We start from the raw sequence: 23,904 nt of genomic DNA, 5'->3' as shown, positions 1-23,904 counted from the left end.
TATGCAACAGTCTCCCAGAGGACATTCAGTAGTGGGCATTAACACCAGAACTTGCTGACTTATTTTTAAATATCAGAAGAAAACTGCTGCCTTGATAGATATTATTTAACTTGCCATATCCGAGTATTTAATATTTTGAACTAGTTTTGTGTAAGATTTTCTGTACATCTGTGGTAAGAAGTACGTCTAACTGTTATCACTTGGTATCAGTACTATTGCACCAAGGTAGGAAGTTGTGGAGTTAAGTCCCACTGAATAAATTACATAACATGCCCTGACATTTATGAGAAGATGCTGTGCTATTACACATGCTGTCTTTCAGCTAAGACATTAAACTGAGAACATGCCTGCCCTTTTAGATGTGTAGCGAAGATGTCATAAGATTATTTGAGCTGCACTTTTCATTATGTCCTTAGATTTGCCTCTTAACCAGCTTTACTTAAAACTGTTATCTGTTCAGTTATCGCTTTTGTGAGGTTTCGCTGTGCATGAATTACCATGCAGCTTCTCAACATCTACTGCACTTAAGTATTTCATCAGCAATAAGGACTCCTGGAAGCCTTTGAGATCTTGAAAGATGTATGCTTGCAATTTATTTTTGAATCTTTTAAATCGAATTGAATGTATTTAATCTAAATTGGAAATTTCAGCCAGTCTGGCTAAGCTTCAAAATCCAATCATGTAGACTATAACATTTACCCAGCTTGGTTTCCATGTTGTCATTTCAGTCTTTTCTCCAACACCCCCCCCCCCCACCCCCCCGGCACCTTGGCATGTGGCGTCAACCTTATTTGCACCTAATGTAGGTATTAGATGCTCCTACATCAGATATTTTTAAGATGTGCCCATATGATGGTTGTATTGCTGGGCTAGCAGCCAGACTTTTGGGCTATAGTTTTATCAATATAAAATTTATTTATTTTATTAACTTATTTAAAAATACAGTGCAAAACAGGCCCTTCCAACCCATCAAGCTGCATTGCCCAGCAACCCAACTATTTAACCTTGGCCTAATCATGGGACAATTTACAATGATCAATTAACCTACTAACCTGTACATCTTCGGACTGTAGGAGGAAACCAGAGCACACGGAGGAAACCCACACACTTACGGGAAGGATGTACATACTTCTTACAGAGGGCGTCAGAATTGAACTCTGTACTCCGACAAGCCGAGCTGTAAAAGTGCTGCGCTAAACGCTGTGCTACCCTGGTGCCCACCATGAATCCCACAGTGGAAGCTGAATGTAATCTTGAGCACTTAGACTGAAAAAGCGAGTTACATTGATGATCGGGGGTTGATTGGCTGGTTGCAAAAGAAAGACATCTCGCATTCTTGTAATCCAAGAGCCACTGGTGGAGTTTACTCTTAATTTCCTTTCTGTTCAGGCACATTTAGGACTGGGCAATAATTGCTTACATTGGCATTTCATGAATAAATTAAAATCACATTAGATGAATATTCATATTCTTCATTATATGATTCCATGGAGCATTTCCAGGTACATCCTAATGCACGTTAATAAGAGGCTAAATCTTATAGCTTTTCCCTAACAATATGCCATCTATTACCAGACAGTATTTCTGAATATGTCCTGAGAAGTTTGTACTTTGTGAGTACGTATACTAAAATAAATGATACTTTGAAACAAGTAGAGGCTGGAAATAAAACTTTTTTTTTAGTATTTGTAGAGGAATTCAAAAAAGGACTTGTATAGTTTTTAAGTTCATAAAAGTAAAGGGACTGGTGTATGGCGTGGAGAATGAAATTATTAAACATATCTGCTTGTTGTTATTATTTTTTCTAAACTGCCTTTTCTCAGTTCGCCAGTATAACTGGCACAGTGAAAGGGCAGCGCCTCCTGTTTCACCTGCATAGTCCACAAGTGACCGTCCCCTGTCTGTCCCACCTTCTCCTCCTCTGACACCTGGTTCCATCTGCTTGTCATTTAGTAAGGCATTTGACAAGGTTCCACACGGTAGGCTTATTCAGAAAGTCAGAAGGCATGGGATCCAGGGAAATTTGGCCAGGTGGATTCAGAATTGGCTTGCCTGTAGAAGGCAGAGGGTTGTGGTGGAGGGAGTACATTCATATTAAAGGGTTGTGACTAGTGGTGTCCCACAAGGATCAGTTCTGGGACCTCTACTTTTCGTAATTTTTATTAACGACCTGGATGTGAGGGTAGAAGGGTGGGTTGGCAAGTTTGCAGATGATGCAAAGGTTGGTGTTGTTGTAGATAGTATAGAGGATTGTCGAAGATTGCAGAGAGACATTGATAGGATGCAGAGGTGGGCTGAGAAGTGGCAGATGGAGATCAACCCGGGGAAATGTGAGGTGGTACACTTTGGAAGGACAAACTCCAAGGCAGAATACAAAGTAAATGGCAGGATACTTGGTAGTGTGGAGGAGCAGAGGGATCTGGGGGTACATGTCCACAGATCCCTGAAAGCTGCCTCACAGGTAGATAGGGTAGTTAAGAAAGCTTATGGGGTGTTAGCTTTCATAAGTCGAGGGATAGAGTTTAAGAGACACGATGTAATGATGCAGCTCAATAAAACTCTGGTTAGGCCACACTTGGAGTACTGTGTCCAATTCTGGTCGCCTCAGTACAGGAAGGATGTGGAAGCATTGGAGAGGGTACAGAGGAGATTTACCAGGATGCTGCCTGGTTTAGAGTATATGGATTATGATCAGAGATTAAGGGAGCAAGGGCTTTACTCTTTGGAGAGAAGGAGGATGAGAGGAGACATGATAGAGGTGTACAAGATATTAAGGGGAATAGATAGAGTGGACAGCCAGCACCTCTTCCCCAGGGCACCACTGCTTAATACAAGAGGACATGGCTTTAAGGTAAGGGGTGGGAAGTTCAAGGGGGATATTAGAGGAAGGTTTTTTACTCAGAGTGGTTGGTGCGTGGAATGCACTGTCTGAATCAGTGATGGAGATAGATACACTAGTGACGTTTAAGAGACTACTAGACAGGTATATGGAGGAATTTAAGGTAGGGGGTTATATGGGAGGCAGCACTTGAGGGTTGGCACAACATTATGGGCCGAAGGACCCGTAATGTGCTGTACTATTCTATGTTCTATGTTCATCCTTCACCCCTCCTCAGTGCGCCTTTCATTTGCTAACCCCCGGTATCAGCTCTTACCTCTCCCCTCGCTATACCATTTTCCATCTCTATACCATCTTCCCTCTCTCCTCTGCCCTCTACAGGGTTTTGACTCATAACACCCCCTACAGATGCTGCTCAGCCTCCTGAGTACCTCCAGCAGGTTCCTTTTTGTTCCTTTGTAAGCTGTTGATTAGTGATTCTGTCAAAGGATTACTTATGCAACATTAATTCTTTACCCCCTCCACAGATAATGCCTCATCAGCTCAATGTTTCCAGCATTTTTTGTTATACGCTTGTTTATACATACAAGTGGTGCTGTGGGTTCGCATCCATTCAGAGAAAACTTGACTGAAAACAAATGTGAAGTGGACTATTGATGATGTTAATCCTTCAATGTGAATTTGTTAATTTTTTTCTATCTTGGAGTGTGCCAACCAGCCAAATTGAAATGCACACTTTGTTCAGCAGCAGGAAGTACCTTCAGTTTAATTGATGGTTGAAACCATGGTGACAGTAGCTGGAGCTCTAGCCGCAAGTTGCAGAGTGCTCCTTGAAAATGTACCGAACCCAAGTCCAGTGCCTGCGAGAAGGCTGAGTCGACTGAGGATTGGTCAAAATGTTGTGTCACGTGTTGCTGGTGTGCATAGGCATTGGATTGAGTGTTAGACCCACCCTGTTTCTTTAACGTGTAGATGTAGTTTCCTGGAATTTCTTTCAATAGCATCTTTCAAGTTTACTTCAGGAGTGGCATGGGCAATATAACAGTTTGCAGCCATTGTTCTATCAAGGTGATGAAGACTTTCTTTTCTAGGTGTGCCATCTTTGTTTGGCTGTCCTTTGTAAGACGGCGCATTAATTGTATTTGAGGGACTTCAGCCACATTATAGCAAATTAAAACATTATTCTGAGACCCTTGCGCTCCAGGAAGCTATTAATAGCAATCACTTTATTTTGAGCATGTACATTGGAATCCTCGCTTCATCATTAACTGCAATAGCTGAAACCTTGCTGAAGTTGCTGCATCTATCCACAGAGGGTATTTCAGGAATGCTTCTTTAGAGGGATAGAATGATCTGTCACAAGTTGCAGGTGCAGCTGTAGGCATGAAGGTGGCCTGCAAACAGAAAACTGCTCTCCACCCACACCCTCTGTAATTAGACATTTCAACCCTGGGATAAAGATGCTGGCTATCTACTCTTTCTGTGCCCCCCAAACTTATAAGGCTTTGTCAAATCTCCCCTCTCTCCTCCTCACTTTAGAGAAAACAACCCCAAGGCTGCCCAACCTTTCCTATTAACAACTGCCCTCTGATCCAGGCATCATACAGGTAGCCTCGTTTGCATCCTCTCTAGAGCCTTAATGTCCATCTTATGAAGGAGTGACCAGAACTGAATGCAGTCCTCCAGATGTTGCCTAACAAGAGTTTTACAAAGCTGCAATGCAACTTCCTGACTTGAGCTCCCTGCTGTGGCTAATGGAGGCAAGCATGATATATTCCTTCCTTACCACCCTATGTTTGGATAAAGGGTCTCAGCCTGAAACATCGGCTCTTTATTCATTTTCATAGATGCTGCCTGACCTGTTGAGTTCCTCCAGCATTTTGTGTGCTTTGCCTTGGAATTCCAGCATCTGCAGACTTTCTTGTGTTTGTGACCCTATCATCCTATGTAGCTACATCCAGGGAGCTGTGAGCTTGGACACCAAAATCCCTCTGCACATCTACACTCTTAAGGGGCCTTATCATTGTACTGTCTCTGTTCTTTTGACTTCCTAAAGTGCAATATTTCATTTTGTCCAGTTTAAACTCCATCTGCCACTTCTCCAACTATATCTGCAACTGATCTGTATCCAGCAGTATATGCTGCCAGTCTTCAACACTACCCACAACACCACCAATCTTCACTTCATCTGCAAATTTACTAACCCACCCATCCACATTTCTATCCAGGTCATTTTGTATATATCTATTTATTTATTGAGATAACTGCACAGAATAGGCCCTTCCAGCCTTTTGAGCCATGTTGCCCAGCAACCCCCCTGATCTTTTAAACCCTAGCCTAATTACAAGACAATCTACAATGACCAAGTAACCTGCCAACTGGTACATCTTTGGACTGTGGGATGAAACCTTACAGGCAATGGCAGGAACTGAACCTGGGGTTGCTGCTGTTCCAAAGCATTGTGCTAACTATCACAAACAGCAGAGGTCCTGTACGGATCACTGCAGAACGCCGTGAGTCTCAGACATCAGTCTGGATAAGTCCCATCGACCTGCTGTGGACAAGCAAAGTATGAATCCAAATAGTTCACAGTGCATCTTAAACTTTTGGATGAGCCTCCCATAACAAACCTTGTTGAATGCCTTACTTAACATCCACAGCTCTACCTTCATCACCCATTTTGTCACCTCCTTAAAAAAACTCAGTCAAGTTAGGAAGACACAACTTGCCCAGCACAAAGTTATGCTGACTGTCCCCAATTAGGCCATGGCCTGCCAATTGCTCATAAATCCTATCCCTAAGAATCCTCTCTAATAACTTCCTTACCACTAATGTGAGAGCCACCTTTCTGTAGTTTCCAGGATTATCTCTGTTTTCTTTCTTGAATATGGAACATATTTAGCCATTTGCTAGTGCTCTGTGGCTAGGGAGGAGATGAAGATATTGATCAAGGCCCCAGCAATCTCATCGCTTGCCTCTCTCAATAATCCAGGCTATATCCCATCAGGCCTTGGAGACTTGTCCACCTTAATGTTCTTTAAGATACCGAACACTGCCCCCTTTATCTCAAAATGCCCTAGCAAATTCGCATTTGCAGTATTCCTCAATGTCCCAGTAGCTACTAGGGGTGTTTGCAGGATAATCTCAAAGTGATGGCAGCTCTCATATTTTTGAGTTTATCCATCAGACTCAGTGAATGAGCCATCCATTATGCCCCTCTAAGTGCAGCAGTGGATATTAATAATGCAACACCCACCCCTTTCTAACGTTCACCTCTTTATCTTTTCTGAAACATTGAAACCCATGAACATTAGACATCAATTCCTGTTGCTCTGTCAACCAAGACTTTTTATGTTCTCAACATCATTGTTTCATGTCGTCATCCATGCTCTATGCTCATCACCCTTATCCATGATACTCCTAGCATTAGAATCTTCACCTTTCATCCTGTCAGTCCCGTTGTATCTGTCATCTTGCTCCTGCCTATTCCTCCTGGTCATGACATTACCTTCATTTGCTCCATTTTCTGACCTGGTTCCCAACCTCCTGCTAAACTAGTTTAAACCCTCTTCTCTAGCACTCGCAAACCTGTTGACCAGTGTATTGGTTCCCTTCCAATTAAGGTGGAATCTATTTCTCTTGTTCAACTAACCCCTACCCTAGAAAAGGTTCAATGATCCAAGAACATGAAATCCTGCTTTGCACCAGTTCTTCAGCTACACATTCATTACATCCTCCTGCCATCATAACGGGTATTGGAATCTTATTGCCCTTACCTACCACCCCATGAGCCTCCATATCCAATACATCATCAATTTCCACCATCTTGAATGGGATCTTATCACTAAGAACATCTTCCATCCCCTCCCCTTTCCTCTTTAAATAGGACTCGCTCTCCTCATGATTCCCTTATCCATTCATCCCTCCTCGCTGATCTTCCTCCTTGCACATCCCAGGAATCATGACAAGTGCTACATCTGCCTCAACACTTCCTTCTTCACTAACATTTAGGGTCCTGAACAGTCCTTACAAGTGAGGTGATATTTCACTTACGAGTCGTCTGGGGTCATCTATTGCACCTGGTGCTTACCATGCTGCCCTTCTACATCCTTGAGACCTGACACTGACTGGGGCACAAATGAGGCTAGTTAGTCAAACGGCAGGAATCTTAGTGGGCTGCCCATTTCAATTCAACTTACCATTTCCATTGTGACGTTTGTCTATAGCCTCCTCTGTTGACATAATGAGGGTACACTCAAGTAGGAGTCCACTATTCTCTCCTTTCAGATTTGTTCTTCAGCCCTTTACCTCATCTCCCTATCCCCTCCCAGCTTCTTACGTAATATCTCCCCTCCCCCACCACCCACATTTCCCCTCACCTCGTTTCTCCTATCACCTTCCAGCTTGTACTCTTTTTCCCTCCTCCACCTTTTTATTCTGGCTTCTGCCCTCTTCCTTTCCAGTCCTAAAGAAGAGTCTCCTCCTGAAGTATCAACCGTTTTTTTCCTCTCCATTGATGCTGTCTGACTTGTTGAGTTCCTCCAGGGCTTTGTGGGTGTTGCTTAGGATTTCCAGCATCTGAAAAATCTCTCCTGTATTCTGCACGCTGTTATTGTTCCACCTTGTATCGCCTCAGTGCATTGCTGTAATGAATTGATTACTAAACAAGTTTTTCATTGTACCAAGGTTCAGGTCATAGTTACCAAAAGCCGGCAGTCATTCCCAGGCACCAAGAGCAGACTGGTAAGGAACAGCACAGAAGACAGCCATACCACTGGCCCTTGTGGTTATGACTTTTGCTGTGACACCAGCAAAAGACTAAAGTCCCTCTGCCAGAAGATACTGAGCCACCCACTTGTCCCTCATCTTCCTGCTCTTGTTGCCTGGAAAGGCGTTACTCCTTTTCCAAGATGGGAAGGGGGATCGACGAGCTTGAGGCAGTGAGGCTGGGTGATGCCACAGAAGAACAGTCAGCAGGTGGAGGTCGGTACCTGAATTTCAGATGCCGTGTCCAGTAGTGCAGACTTTGTGACTTGTATGCTTGTTTATCAGCAGCAATTAATCTCTGCATTCGAATTTTGATTCTCTGGTACGGTATTGAATTTGAGTTCATTGCATTAGAATGTTGTTTGGTATGAATGGCAATGAATCACAACAACCCACAGGGTTAATGGAAAATGCTCCAATATTAAGAGCGTAATTAAATTAGTTGCGACTCACCAATTCCATTGTTGTCATTAAGAGCAATTCACTGCTAAGTGCTGTAATGTAAATCCACAGACGGATGTGGATTTGCTTTTACCAGACTGAAGTAAAATCTGTTAAGCTTGATGGTTTGACTGTGATTCAGGGTAAGCAGGCATTTGAAATCTAATTTTATTTTACTTTCTGTGGTGCTCTTTCCGTCAGCTGAGTGCAATTCAGAATGTCAACAGCCCTTTTCTGACCCATGACATTTATTACCTTACACAAAAATCTTCTGCTTAGGCTTGGATAGGCAGAAAGACTCGTGCTATAATTATCTGCTTAGAACTACAAAACTTTGGTTATTAGGGCAGAAGAGCAAACATTAAAGCCCCTATCTAGGTGTGTGTGAAGCCATCTTGTGCATCACACCCCCTACTTGATCCGTGGTGCAGTTCACGACCAGCTCATTGGTGAGGCCTCAAAGAACTATCCCCAAGAACCCACCCGCCAAACGCTCAATTTCATACCCTCTCCACTGATATGGAACATTGCAGTAAATGGACCGATATATAGCACCAGTTCAAGCCACAGAATCAGAACTTATCATCACTTGTCAATCGTTTACCACGAGTCCTACCCCTGTATTCACCTAATTTTCATGTTCCCACAGTAGTATTGCAATCTCCTGGTTGTACTCCCATAGTGTAATCAAAACTCTTGCAGCTAGTTCTGTTATGTACAAGGCCACGGTGGTGGTGTGACATTCAACAAGCACAAAGATTACTCCTTTACAATACAGCATTGACAGGGGTGTGCAGACAAAAGTAGCTACACAATTTGGTGAAAGGCATGTGAAGATACAAAGAAAATTAAATCACCAAGAACCTTAAAAGAAATTTTACAGCATGCATTACATTGATCGCAAAAAGTTTTATTTGAGGAGTTTTTTCTTGGTCTTCTATTTCTGTTGTGTTTCTGTTTTCACTTAGTTAGCCTGTGACTCATTGGGTATGAAATTTAATTATTGTTACTTCACTTTGTGGGATATGACCCTTATTCATTGCCTTTTCTTGAGAAGGTGGTGCTGAGCTTTCTAAAGTAGGTACTCCCAGAATGTTGGTAGAAGTTGCAAGATTAGGACAAAAGCCAGACAGGCAACTTGGAAGTAAAAAGACATTGTATTCACATTACTGCCTTTGTCTTCGTTAATGGAAGTAGTCAAAGGGATCAGAGCTTTGGAAAGTGCTGTAAGAGAACCCAAGGTATAGTCCATTCTGCAGCCATTGTGTTGTGTAGAGGAGGTGAATGTTTCAGATTGAAGGTGAGATGTCAAACGAATAGGCTGTTTGTTCTTGTGGTATGAAATATACACGTGTTGTTGAAACTGAACTCAAGCATGCAGATTTAAAGGGGGTATTCCATCATGTTTGAATTGCTTTCTCTGTCTCAGAAAGGCCTTGTTTAGTTAGAATGCTATCATGCCCTTCTAATCATAGATTTATATGGCTGGTTCAGTTAAATTCTTGGCTGAAGTTGGCCTGTGGGTTGCAGCTGATAGGACGGTTTGCGATGGCAATGCCATTGAAAATTAAAGGTAAACAGTTGATTGACTCTTGTGGGAGGTAGTCTTCTCTGGCATGTCAGTGACATAAGCATTTCTTACCTGTGTTCATTATGGAATATACATCTTCCATAAGGTGAGAAAAGATGAATTATGAAGATAACCTAACCAGAAATATCACAGAAAAAAACAAAAGTTTTTCAGGTAAATATAAAGTAAAAGAGAGGTGAGAGAGGATATTGGGCTGCTGGTAAATGATGCTGGAGAGGTAGTAATGGAAGACAAAGAGATGGCAGACAAACTTAGTAAGTATTTTACATCAGTTCACAGTGGAAGACGCTAGCAGTATGCTAGAAATTTCAGAGTGTCGGGGGGGGGGGGTGTTGCGCAGAAATGTGTGTAGTTACTATTACTAAGGAGAAGGTGCTTGGGAAACTGAAAGGTCTGAAGGTAGATTAGTCACTTGGACCAGGTAGGCTATACCCCAGGGTTCTGAAGGAGGTAGCTGAAGAGATTGTTGAGGCATTAGTGTTGATCTTTCAAGAATCAGTAGATTCTGGAAAGGTCCCAGTAGACTGGAAAATTGGGACGATGTGAGAGTGCATTATTAAGGATGCAGTTTTGGGGTATTAGGAGGTGCATGACAAAGTAGGCCAAAGTTACCATAGTTTCCTTAAGGGGAAATCTTACATGACAAATCTGTTGGAATTCTTTGAGGAAATAACAGATAGGGTAGAGTATGGGGGTGGGAGTCAGTGGATGTTGTTATTTGGATTTTCAGAAGACCTTTGACAAGGTGCTACACATGAGGCTGCTTAACAACATAACAGCCCATGGTATTATAGGAAAGATACTAGCATGGATAGAAGATGGGGTGATTGGCAGGAGGCAAAGATTCAGAATCGAAAGGGCCTGTTCTGGTTGGCTGCTGGTGACAGCTGGTGTTCTGCAGGGGTCGGTGTTGGCATTGCTTCTTTTCGTGTTATTTGTCAGTAATTCGGATGATGAAATTGGGGGCTTTGTGGTCAAGTTTGCGGTAGACATGAAGATAGGTGGGGGACAGGTAGCGTTGAAGCAAGGAGTCTGCAGAAGGACTTGGGCAAATTGGGAGAATGGGAAAATAAGTGGCAGATGGAATACAGTGCAGGGAAATGTATGGTCATGCACTTTGGTAGAAGGAATAAAGGTGTAAACTTCTAAACGGCTAGAAAATTCAAAAATCTGAGGTGCAAAAGGACTTGGGAGTCCTCATGCAAGATTCCCTAAAGGTTAACTTGCAGGTTGAGTCTGTGATAAAGAAAGAAATACAAGAGGACTCGAATAGAAAAGCAGTGATGTGATGCTGAAGCTTTCTAAGACATAGGTCAGGCCACAGGTGGAGTGTTGTGAGCAGTTTTGGGCCACTTATCTAAGAAAATGTGTACTAGTATTGGAGAAGGTCTGAAAGAGGTTCTGAATTTTTCATTCCCATTTACTGATTGTATCCTAGCATTCCCTTGTTTTTTTTAAAACTCTGACTCTAAAGGCTTTCAAAAGTATGCCTGCGTCACTGCCAGTGATGGTGATAGAGGCAGATACAATAGGGTTTTATAAGAGACTCTTAGATAGGTACATCTAAGGAGCTTAGAAAAATAGAGGGCCATGCGGTAGGGAAATTCTAGGCAGTTTTTTTTAGAGTAGGTTACATGGTCGGCACAGCATTGTGGGCCAAACAGTCTATAATGTTCTATAATGTTCTACTAACGCTTTTTAAGAACAGTTACAAAGACACAGCTCTAAGAAAAAAAGTCTTGCTTTACCTTTGTCTTATGGGTGACCCCTTAATTTTATACAGTGATCCCTAGTTCAAGAACATGTCTGAAAAGGAAACATTTTCTCCTCAACCACTCTGCCAAGACAACTCAGATCTTCTTTGGTTAAATCAAGTTCCTTCTAATTCTTTCAATCTTAAGTGGATCTAAGTCGACTCTGTCCAAAGTTTCCTCCAAAATGATCTGTCCATTCTGGTTATCATTGTGTTAAATCTTCTGTGTACTGATTACAAAGCATTAACATCCTTCCTTTCAAAGTTCAAAATAAATTTATTATCAAAGTACATATTTGTCACCATGTACAATGCTGAGATTCATTTTACTTGTGGGCATTCACAGTAAACACAAGAAACACAATAGTATCAATGAAAGACTGCCCCCAACAGTGCAGACAAAAGACAACAAAATATGCAAATACAAAAAGAAATAATAACAATAATTATTAGTATTATTTTTCTTCCTAGAAACATGAGATGAAGAGTCCTTGAAAGTGAGTCTCTAGCTTGTGGATGGTGCCAGCGAAGTTGAGTAGAGTTATCCCCTCTGGTTCAAGAGCCTGATGGTAGAGGAGCAATAACTATTCCTAAACCTGCTGGTGTGCATCCTGAGACTCCTGTACCACCTTCCAAATGGCAGCAGTGAGAAGAGAGCATGGTCTAGATGGAGGGTCCTGATGCTGTTTTCCAGTGACAGTGCTCCGTGTAGATGTGCTCAGTGGTATGGATGGCTTTACCTGTGATGGACTGGTCCATATCCACTACATTTGTGGGCTTTTCCATTCAAGGGTTTTGTTGTTTCCATACCAGGCTGTGATGCAACCAATCAATATACTCACTACCACACATCTATAGAAGTTTGACAAAGTTTTAGATGAAATGTCAAATCTTCGCAATCTTCAAAGAAAGTAGAGGCGCTGCTGTGCTTTCATTGTAATGACACTTGCGTGCTGAACTCATGACAGATCCTCGAATACAACACCGAAGAATTTAAAGTTGCTGACCCTCTCCACTGACGACTGAACCACTTATGGACCACTGATTTCCTTTAATAAGGGAAATAATAAGGACACCATGGTAGTATAGGAGTTAGAGCAACACTATAGCAGCTCAGGATGCTCTGGAGTTCAATTCCAGCACTGTTCTGTAAAAGGTTTCTAGACATCATCCCATGGAATGCATGGGATTTCATTGGGTGCTCCAGTTTCCTCCCGCAGTCCAAAGACTGTGGGAGGAAACCTAGTGGTAGGTTAATTGGTCATTTTAAATTGTCCTATGATTAGTGTAGGGTTTATTGGGGTTGTGGGGTTGCTGGGGTGGTGTGGCTTGAATGGCCAGAAGGGCCTACTCTTCACTGTGCTGAGTCCTGTTGCGGCTACTCCAGTCTTTGTGTCTGTGGACTCATGTTTAGTCTGAATGTCATCTGCTTACTTTTGTTGTTTGTACAATTTCTCTTTTTCTCTCTGCACATTGGGTATTTGATGATCTTCTCAATTTTAATGGGTTCTTTCGCAATTTGTTTGTTCTGTGGCTGCCAATAAGGAAATTAATCTCAAGGTTGTATAATGTATGCATACTTTGATAGTAAATGTACTTTGAACTTTAGATATGTAAGTAAATACTGTATCCAGTACATCAGATGAAACTTCAGAAAGACATGGAATATCCCCATTTTTCGTTTAATTCCCCAGCTTTAATTGATAACATCTTACTTATTCACAGTATTGGCATTCTGGACTTTGGTAAATTAGGCAGTAGGATAATCGGAATCCTCTGCATCTCAGCTCAGCGGTCTTTTACTATGTTGACAGTTTTATCCAATTTTCCAAGTTTGTACTTTATTCTCCATTTTCCAGATCTTTAACCCAATCAAGTTCTCTCACTCTGTTATGTCCTCTTCACAGCTTGTTTACCCACCTATGACTGTGTTATCAGCACATTTTGCAACCATACCTATAGCCTTTTCAGATCACTTCTGTAAATTGTGAAAAAGTTGTCAATCCACCAGCACCAAGTATTTATGTTGGTTCTCTTCCCTGTTCGGCAGAAAATTTTCTAACTGTGCCAATGTGTTATCTCCAATATCGTGAACTTGTGTTTTCTAATCATCTTTGATACTGCTGCTTATCCAATACTTTCTTAATCTTAATACATCCATTGTTTCCCCTTTATCCACAACACAGGTTTCTTCAATAAACAGATTAAACATGATTTCCCTTTTACAAAACTTTGTCTGATTACCCTCCATTGCTCTATGTGCTCTGCTTTTTTTTAAAGACCAGCTTCTAATAATTTTATTGTGAAAGATGTTAAGGTAACTATCTGCGTTTTCCTGATTTGTCTCTCTTTATAAATACAAAAGCTAGATTTGCTTTTTTCCAGTGTAACGGATCCTTAAAGAAATTTTGGAAAATTAAAACCAATACATCAAATACCTGATATTCTAATATTGATGAAGGACAGCTAAAGTCTGAGGTTGATGATGTTTCATCAGAACTTATGGTTTTCAACTTAACTTTGAACCATGTGTATTCTTTTTGCACAATGTGGCCTGATCTGAATACTTCCAGCATTTTCTGTTATTATTTCTGTCATCTTTGCACCCCCCCCCCCCCACCCCACCCCAGTAGAAGAGATTGTGTGTTTGGGACATGCGGTTGGAAGGTAGGAGAGGACTGAGAATGGTTCAGCTGGAGTGTTCAAGGACGACTTTAACTTCTCACTGCTGCAGTTGGAGGTTACCAGCTGCTTTAAAAGGGCATCAATCCATACTGGGATTGCAGGGCGAGCTGCTTCAACATCTGTCGTCCAGTAGCACTCATATCTGGTCAGATGACGTGCTTTGAGAGGTTGGTCATGGCTAGAATTGACTCCTGCATGAGCAAGGACATTCACCCACTGCAATTTGCCTAAAACCACAGCAATTCTACAGTGATGCAATCTCATTGGCTCTGCTCTCGGCCATAGACGATCTGAACAACAACAATAACTACATCAGCTGCTGTTTTATCAATCAGTGCAGATCAATAATAACATCTCCTTGCTGATGATCAATACAGGTGCACCTCAAGGATGCATGCTTAGCCCACTTCTCTACTGTCTCTACACTTATGACTGTGTGCCTAGGTACAGTTCGAGTGCCATGAATAAATTCATCAATGATACAACTTCTGGCAGAGTCTCAGATGGTGCTGAAGAGGCTTACAGGAAAGAGACAGATTAACTGGTTGAGTGGTATTGTAGTAACAACCTCGGACTCAATGTCAGCAAAACCAACTGGAATATGATTAACTGGAGCTGATTGTGGACTTCAGGAAGGGGAAGTTAAGGGAACACATAACAGGTTTCATCGAGGAGTCAGTATTGGAAAAGAAGAGCAAGTTCAAGTTCCTGATGTCAGCATCTTAGAGGATCTAACCATGACCCTACAATTTGATGCAATCATGAAGAAGGCATGCCGGCAGCCATACTTCATTTAGGAGTTTGAGGAGATTTGGTACGTTACGGTGGAGAACATACTGACTGGGTGCATCACCACCTGGTATGGAGACTCCAAGGCACAAGATCAAAAGAGGCTGCAGAGGTTTGTAGATTCAGCCAGCTCCATCACAGGTGCAATCCTCTCCAGCATCAACGAAGCTGCCTCAAGAAGGTGGCATCTGTCGTTAAGGGCCCTTACCATCCATGACATGCCTCCTTCTCATTGCTATACTTAAGAATGAGATACAGGAGCCTGAAGGTGCACTCTCAACATTTTAGAAACAGGTTCTTCCCCTCCACCATCAATATTTCTGAACGGGCCATGAACTTATAAACACTACCTCACTATTCCTCTTTGGCACTATTTATTTTATGTTTTTATTGTAACTTATGGTGGCCAATTCTCTAATAGCTGTATTTGTAGTTAAGTAATTGTGAATATTTACTTAAAATTATCAGAGGGCTGGATAGTAAAGGTCTTTCATTTTCTGTAATAGCTGTGAATTCTCCATTTTCCATTCTTGGCATTGCTGTGAAATTCAAGTTGCTGTTGAAGAGTTTCATGAAATTTAGCTTGGAGTGCAAGTCTCAAAAGCTCTTCTCCTCCGGCACCCGACCACCCCGCCTCCCCAAGTAATTCTGCTGGTCAGCCCAGCCACTTACCTTTGGAGATAGCTAATGCTGCTTGGGCCACGGTTACGAGGTGGACTTAGCCATCCATCTGAAGACAGCACCAGACCATTCTGAAAGAAACAAACATGGTCCTGACGTCTCAAGACAATGGAATTTCTTCCCCAATAGGATTTCTTTGCTTCTATCTTGAGTGTATGTTTCCTGCACGCCTATTAAAACTTTGCAGAAGAATGCTGGTTTCAGAGGCCCCTTAGTACAAACTCTGTTATTGCTATGAAATATTGATTCAATTTTAAATGGTACCGTTGTGGGAAATATTAACTGCATTGTTCACTTATAAGTGGCTTGTATCATTTGATGCTGTTGATATCACAGTCTAATAGTCCTTTAATATTCTTTGTTTCCTGTGACTATTCCCTGTTGGCTTTTCAACAGAAGCGACTGCCAATATCTTGGAGCAAACACTTGAAAATTACGAGGGGTAAGATGCTTCTTGCAGTATCATGTTAAACAGATACTTGAAATTGTAAACATTTTTAGAGAGTTTAAATTCTTACTCTGCAAGTTTAAATGAGTTCAAGTAATCATACTCCAGTTGTTATATTTTTTTAATTGAAGCTTTTCACTACTATATAGAAGGGTCACAATCAAGTTCATTCTCTTCCCTGCCCACCCCTGCCTCTCACAAACATTAGCTAGTTCCATGTTTCCAGCCCAATGCATGCACAGTTTTACCTGATTATTGACCTCACATCCTGTCTTTCATTATGCCGACTGATCAACAAGGTTCAACTGGGTTTAAATCTTTAACTTCTCCAGAGAAATCAGTTGATGGAAAGGAGAAGCTCGGGCTAAATGGAATAAGGATGTTCGGCACTGAGATTTTTCAAAGAGCCATGATTCTGCAAAGCTTTTAGAACTGTTTTCTCTAGTCCTAAATAATTTCCAGATATGATCTTCAACTGCTGCAGGTAGCCAGAATTTGTCTCCCATACTTCAAGTGATGCTGATGTAATTCTATCTGCAGTTGTTTCCACATACTCCACTTAGCAGCTGGTAGTGGTAGACTCTGCCTGGCAACCACCTGCAGTGCTGCAGAGATGAATTACATCTTCGGCAACAACACGACGCTACTGTACCCGCGCCCCCCCAGAAGCAATGTCAGTTCTGGCCTGAATTCTACCGGGCTGAAACTGAAACAATGCGCTAAGAAGAGCTCAGCCGAGGAGCTGAACTCGCAACAGAATGAAGTGGAATCCACGCGTTGGCAGGCGCTGTTGGCATTTTTTACCCGTAGGCACTACTTTATTGACTGTATTTCTGCAGGTGGCAGCTGTACTCAGGTAAGTTCCATTAACCGGTCAATCTACATCTCTGGTAATGAAAATGTAAGTGCAATCATTTGGAAGGCTAATGTATGGTAGAAAATGTTTCATGGGGGTGGGGGCTGTAGCAGAACTTGCTCTTTTCCTTTAATCTGTGCCTACATTGCACATTGATAAATCGCCCTGAAAACCTTGTCTGATTTTTAGTTTTCTGCTGTGACGCACACAGACTCTGAGCTTTTCTGTGTTCAACATATATGGTCTCCGGTAAACGCTTGGATTTTTGCTTGCTGTCTCCTTTCTTCCTGAACAATATCTGTCACTGCTAGTGAATTAAATTGTGTTCTCAAATGGTGCTCAAGTAAATGCCCTTATTGTTTCAGATTGGGTTTCATTTTGATGGTCTTTGTATTTCAACAAATCTATTAGACTTCCTCATGCACTCCTTTAATGCACTATGTAATTACATATTTAGTTTCCATTTATTCAGGATACAAATCATTAAAGTTGTAGCTAGACGGTAATGGCTTCGTAGATTACCTTGATATTATTGCAGATACCTTGATGTTTTTGAATTTTGCTCTTTTCAAAATTTCTCTGCAGCAGAATCATGTATATCATACCCTTTTATAGCAATGTGTGTGAATCAAAGATGACAGCTAGCACAATTGTGGCAGCTGTTTGGCTGAAGGTTCTTTTCTCTTTGCAAAATTAATGATGAATATTTTATTAAGTTGCAGTGCCTCCCGGAATAGGTTTAAAGTTAAATGCAAAAACAATGATTTTAGTCCAGTCTAAAGGTGCTTTTACACTGCAGCATAAGGCTATTTTAAATGCAGTTTGGGTTCCAACCAGACAGAACTGTGGTCACATTGCTTAGCTTCTACCTGCTTGGAAAGTTAATCTTGTTAACTTCTGCCTGCCTGGAAAAGTAATAGTCCCTTTTGACCTGGGTCCTGCCTGTAATGGCAGAACTAACACTTAAAATCTGAAGATGGCTGGGAATATTTGCTTTCACTGTGAATTAAATTCAGCTTGTTAAGTGTCCAGTGCGATCAAACAAATGTCTCCAAGAAGACCTGAGAGTCTGAGCAGGATTATTAAGTGAAAACGATTCTGAGATATACTCTGGGCCCAGACCATTAAGAGCTTTAAAAACAAATAAAAACACTTCTAAATGAATCTTTAACTGAAATCCAGATTTTTAGAATAGATCTGGTACACCTGTTGTGAAAAACCAAGTTTGTCAAGACCACCTTTTGTCTTATACTGAAGTTAAATGAACTATCGTCATTATCTCACAGTTTAGTGTTATTGCAAAATGGAAATTACTTTACTCCTACACTAACTAGGATGTATGGTGCTTCTAAGTGATGGAGAGGTTATGCAATTAAATTAAAGTGGATACTGCTAACTCTGCCAATCTTACTCTCAAAGTATTTGTACCATTCAAATACATTTCTACACCTGTATATTTTATTTTGGCAAGTTGCTTCCACAGTATCGATAAAGTTAGAATTGACTATTGATTATGAAACTGCTTGCCTTTGAAAATGTTTTACAATAAAATCTGTTTTAATAATAACTTTATTTACAGAGCATTTTTCAGACATGATAGAGATCAAAGTGCTTTGCAGTGTACAAACAATAAAGTGAGAAATAAAAGTAAGTTTGAAATAAAAGACAAAAAGATGTTAGTTAAAAGCAAGTTTCGATAAATCAGTTTTGAGTTGGTCTTTAATAGTGTCAGCTGAGTCTGCATCCTTGATAGTTTTAAGTATTGAATTCCACAGTTTAGCATATAGTTTTTAAAAAAAGCTAACTTGCCAATTCTGTTTTGAGGGAGATTGTTTAAATTTAAGATACTGGCGAATGAAGACGTGAAAGCTCGAGGATGAATATCAAACGAAAACGATTCTGCGATATACTCTGGCCCCAGACCATTAAGAGTCTTAAAAACAATTAGAGAACTTTAAAATGAATTCTTTAATATAAAGGAAGCCAATGCAGATTAGATAGCACCAGAGTGAAATGTTCTCTCATCCTGGTCTGGCAGCGGCATTCTGAATGAGTTGAAGTTTGTCAATAGAATTCTTTGGAAGGCCAATAGGAAGTGCTTTACAGTAACCTAGTCTATTCGATATAAAGGCATGAATTTGTTTTTCAGCATCATTTCGTGACAGAAGCAAATGCACTTTTGCAATTTCTCTAAAGCACATAAATGCTGCTCTGGTCACTTTCTTTATGTGGAGTTGAAAATTCAAATCTAAATCAAGGCTGGTTACTTCTGATTTTACATGGGAAGCCAAGTTATGATGAAGTTTATCTCTTTTAGCTTTGGGACAAAGCAGAAGTATTTCAGTTTTATCTTCATTTAGTTTGAGGAAATTATTGTTCATCCGTTGTTAATTGGAGCCATACCAGAAGTCAGAAAAGATAGGGTGTTGTCATCATCAGGCTCAAATGAGTGTGTCATTCAAATGAGTGTGGAAATCAAGTATGCTCTCTAATGATGCCTCCTAAAGGGAGCATGTAAAAGGAGAAGAATAGGGACCAAGACAGCTTCATTGAGCAACACCAACACATACGTTGTATCTCTTAGAAAATTGGTTTTCTTTCCAAGATAGATGAATGAAACCAATTAAGAGCACTTTATGCATTTTAAGTTCCAATTGCTTCTTTTATTCGAAAGATCCCAAAGGTTACTTGGTAGCAGTTTGTTTTAAGTTTTCCAAGTTCAAAGTTACAAGCATGTGAAGATTAATTCTTTCTCTTCATACACTAACGTTTAGGAATGCAGCTTTATTGTACTGGTAGGAAGTCTGTAGTCACTATTGTGAATTTCTATAATGGGTGCGGCATTGGTAGCAAGGCCTCTAAAGTAAATTTTTTAAACTTAATCGAAAGTTTGAGGGTCTGTGAGATTTCTCTTATTTGACATCTGTGAATATTTCTTGAATGTTTTGTTGCATAGAGGGAAATGTTATTCCAGATTCATTTCCAGTTTGAACAGGCCAGTGTAGTTGGACTTTGTGTTGTTTACTGATCTTGCTGCTTAAAGGATTTTTGGATCCTGCATAAAAAGGATCCCATCCTCATCGCCAGAACTGTTAGAGAAATTACTCAAATACGCCACTCAGGTCAGACTGTGAAGTAAAGAGAGCTTTATTCACGATATCGTAGGACGTAGAACCGCTATCAGTGGGCTTCGAGCTGTGAATAATACAGAGAGCACATCTCCTTTTATACGTGTACCTCGATTGCAAAAGCAAAGTCTGTTCGATTCCCTTGTGAATTACTAAAGATAAGCTAGGTTCACTGCAGTTCTCTTGGGATAAACTATACCCATAGCAACAGCCAAAGTTTAAAAAAAAATCAGTCTTGTGTATGAGTCTGTATTAACAAAGACCGTTCGTCTCATATCTTTGAGGCTAATTCTTATAAGATAATCTACAGCAAGTATTTATTCTAAGATTTGTATCCGCTAAAAGCCAGGGTCATTTCTATAACAAGCTAAGCTGCAAACTGGTTTCCATACTCAAAGAGCCAATATTAACCCTTTATCAAAATCTTTAACTCACAGTTTTTTCCTCCTCACTTTGATTCTTTTCACTTGGGAAATTCCACTCATTTGGTATTAATTGGTGCTCATTTTTCAATTTGTCTGAGTCTGTTTAGCTGCCACTGTATGTAAACTAGTAATTTCGTGAACTAGGCAGTACATGTTGCAAGGCAAGGCATAGATTACCCCTTCCACCCCTCAAGCCTCTGTTAATTTAATAAAATAAATCTCAGTAATTTTAAAATTCTGCTTTGCACTTCATGGATAAGCCTGAGCATTTGTGAGAGGGAAGTTTTACAGTCACTGACCAGGAGACCAGCAACATAAAGGATTTTAGGGTGGGGTCATGGTTGGGAGGCGTTCATGGTTAAGGAAGGAGGTTTCTTGTCAGAGGTTTCTACGTAGAGCCCAGCGGAGCAGCTATCCTGGCCATTAATATTTTAGGTTGACTGTTAGCGATTTTTAAAAATCGCCATAGAAAGCATTGTATCTGGATGCAAAGTAGCTTGGTATGGCAGGTGCACTGCCCAAGACCTCAAGTCATTGCAGAGAGTTGTGATCACAGCCCAGTCTATGACAAACCACACTCCTCTTCGTTGAATCCATCTACTCTTTCCACCACCATTACCAAAATAAGGAACTCCTCCCACCCTGGTTATTTTCTTCCCTCTTGGGCAGAGATAAAAAGCTCGGGAGCATGAGGGAAGATTCTATCCCACCATTATGTCTCTCGAATGGACCTCTCGTATGCTAAGAGATGAACTCTTGCTTTCCCAATCACTTAGTCTTGACCTTTGTTCTCTATTTGCCTATTTGCACCACGCACTTTCTCTGCAAATGCCACAATCTGTTCTGGATTCTGTTTTCTTTCTGATACCTCTATTAAACTATATAGGTCATAATCTATAAAAGCTTTATCCTGTATTTCAGTAAATGTGATAATAGTAAGCCAATAGAGCAATATTAAACCACAAACTGATTGCCTGCCTATCTCAGCTCGGGTCCTTCTGGGCTAACAGCTTGTGATAATGTTGATAGTACTTGTGTCTCTGAGCCAGAAAATTGTGGGTTCAAATTCCACAGCTGAGGCTCGAGCACATTGACTCAAAGGTCAAGGTTTTAGAATCAGGTTCATTTGCAAGTCATGAAATTTGTTGTTTTACAGTTGCAAGAAAAAGTTTGTGAATCTTTGGCAATTACCAGTTTTTCTGCATTAGTTACTCATAAAATGTGGTCTCATCTTCACTAAGTCACAATAATAGGCCAACACAATCTGCCTAAACTAATAACACATGAACAATTGTACTACTTGTTGTCAGTACTAAGTACAACATTGAAACAATTACAGTCTAGGTTTAAAAAAGTATATGAACCTATGAGGTAATGCCTTCTACAAAAGCTCTTTGGAGTCAGCTGTTGCAATCAATGAAATGAGATTGGAGGTGTGTGTTGTAGAGGTACTCTACCTGTTCCTCTCAAGAAAGATATATTTATGTGCACCATGCTTCGATCAAAACAATTTTCAGAGGACCTTCAAAGAAGAATTGTAGGGCTGCATGATACTGGAAAAGGCTACAAAAATATTTCTAAAGACCTGAGTTTGTAAAAGACCACTTGGATGTTTCACAGCACCTCTGGGACATTGTTCTGTGGGCAGATGAGACAAAAGTTGAACTTTTTTGGCAGAAATGCACACTGCTATGTTTGAAGGGAAAAGGGCACTGCACACCAACCAAAACCTCATCCCAACTGTGATGTTTGGTGGAAGGAGCATCATGGTTTGGGGCTGCTTTGCTGCCTCAGAGCCTAGACAACTTGCAATTATAGAGGGAACAATAAATTCAAAATTGTATCAAGACATTTTACAGGGGAATGTCAGAGTAGTGGTCCATCACCTGAAGTTTAGTAGGAATTGGATGATGCAACAAGACAATGATCTAAAAGACAAAAGTAAATCAACAACAGAGTTGTTTAAAAAGTAAGTTGTGTTTTGAAATGGCCAAGTCAGAGTCCAGAGCCTTAATTGTGATACCGTGGCATGAATTGAATTGAATTGACTTTATTTCTTACATCCTTCACATGCATGAGGAGTAAAAATCTTTACGTTACATCTACGTCTGAATGTGCCAATGTCTCCTTCTGAATGTGCATAACCTGAAGAGAGCTGTTTTTGCAAGGTATCCAAGAAATACTGATGAACTGAAACAGTATGGCGGAATGGTCTAAAATTCTTCCTCGTCATTGTGCAAGTGTGATCAGCAACTACTGGAAACATTTGGTGAAAGTTATTGCTGCTAAAGGAGGTTCTACCAGTTATTAAATACGTGGGTTTGCATACTTTTTCTAGCCTCGACCGTGAATGATTAAACATTGGGTTTAGTAAAGACATGAGAAGTACAATTGTTTGTGTGTTATTAGTTTACACAGATAGTGTTTGTCTATTATTGTAACTTGAAGATCATACCACATTTTGTGAGTAATTAATGCAGAAAACCAGGTAATTGCAAAGGGTTCACAAACTTTTCTTGCAACTGTTTTTGGCAGTGCAGTGCAAGATGTAAAAATTACTGTAAGCACGGTAAATAAATAAATAGTGTCTGCCGAGCTGACCATGATAAAATGTTGAGCAAGGGTACGAAAGTTATCCCACTTTTATAAATATCCATCCTTCCATTACTAAAACAGACTTTACCTCTGTTATCTTACTGTGAATAAACAGACTACATTTTCCCATATTACAATGATTTCCTTACTTGGTAACCTAGTGAATTTGAAGCAGTTTGGATTGGCCTGAAAAATAAGTGAAAGGCTTTATATAAATTCAAATCTTATTCAGTATACCCTCTGTTCCACATAAAGCCAACACCAAGTGGTTTAATTCAAACCCTTGTGCCAGCAAAATAATATCACTGGACTTTGTCATTTGAATTTTGAGTAGTTCATCTGGTCTGGTAAATGCCATCTCGTTAGGATTGCAGTCTGAGTCTCATCAGTCATTCACATTGAAGTATGTGATTAAAATTAAGTAGTAATGTTTTTAGGTAACTTGTTCTAGTTTACAATCTCTAGTAAACCTAAAGGATAGAAGTAGATTAAAAGATACAATGTTCAAAAGCATTTGCCACAAAAACTAAATCTTTGGTGGTTGATCCAACCATGATACCTAGAAGGAAGATGAAGCCATCAGAACTCTCTTTCAATGCAAACAAGTCCATTAGTTTATCTTGGGCATTTTCCCCCACAGGAGCACTGGAGAAACAACTGTTTCGATTCCTTCCGCACTTTTCTTCGGATGGCGTGCAAAGCCTCATCCCATTCCTGGGTCAGATGAGCATAAAGCCAGTTTATTTTTTGTTCACTGTAGTTGGCAATTATCCTGTTTCTTCTGATGTGTTTGTGAGACCAAATTGCATGGAGTTTTTTCATTTGCATTCGGCTTTTCAATCATTTTTATTTATAAAAAGAACTTCAGTGTTACAAATGCTATTTCAAGTCAAGTCAAGTCACTTT

At 40.5% G+C, this 23,904-nt stretch overlaps 1 protein-coding gene across 23 annotated transcripts in view; it reads left to right on the top strand.

Moving 5' to 3' along the window:
• LOC140725642 (disks large homolog 1) overlaps positions 1 to 23,904 on the top strand; it is a 472,837-nt gene that overhangs the window by 214,017 nt on the left and 234,916 nt on the right. For 3 of the 23 annotated variants that reach the window (XM_073041372.1, XM_073041381.1, XM_073041371.1), the window contains exon 1: positions 16,334 to 16,850. The exons of 16 other annotated variants lie outside the window; for them this stretch is intronic. In XM_073041372.1, the coding sequence (XP_072897473.1) occupies positions 16,608 to 16,850 (243 nt within the window). In that variant the 5' untranslated portion in view covers positions 16,334 to 16,607. Of the gene's footprint in view, positions 1 to 16,333; positions 16,851 to 23,904 lie in introns of those variants that run through there. 4 more of the 23 variants (XM_073041382.1, XM_073041375.1, XM_073041376.1 and 1 more) reach the window with 2 other exon arrangements.

The sequence above is a fragment of the Hemitrygon akajei genome, chromosome 3 (assembly GCF_048418815.1).
Source record: "Hemitrygon akajei chromosome 3, sHemAka1.3, whole genome shotgun sequence".
NCBI lineage: Eukaryota > Metazoa > Chordata > Chondrichthyes > Myliobatiformes > Dasyatidae > Hemitrygon > Hemitrygon akajei.
The sequence above is the reverse complement of the archived record's forward strand: the minus strand, read 5'-3'. Positions and strand labels throughout refer to the sequence as shown.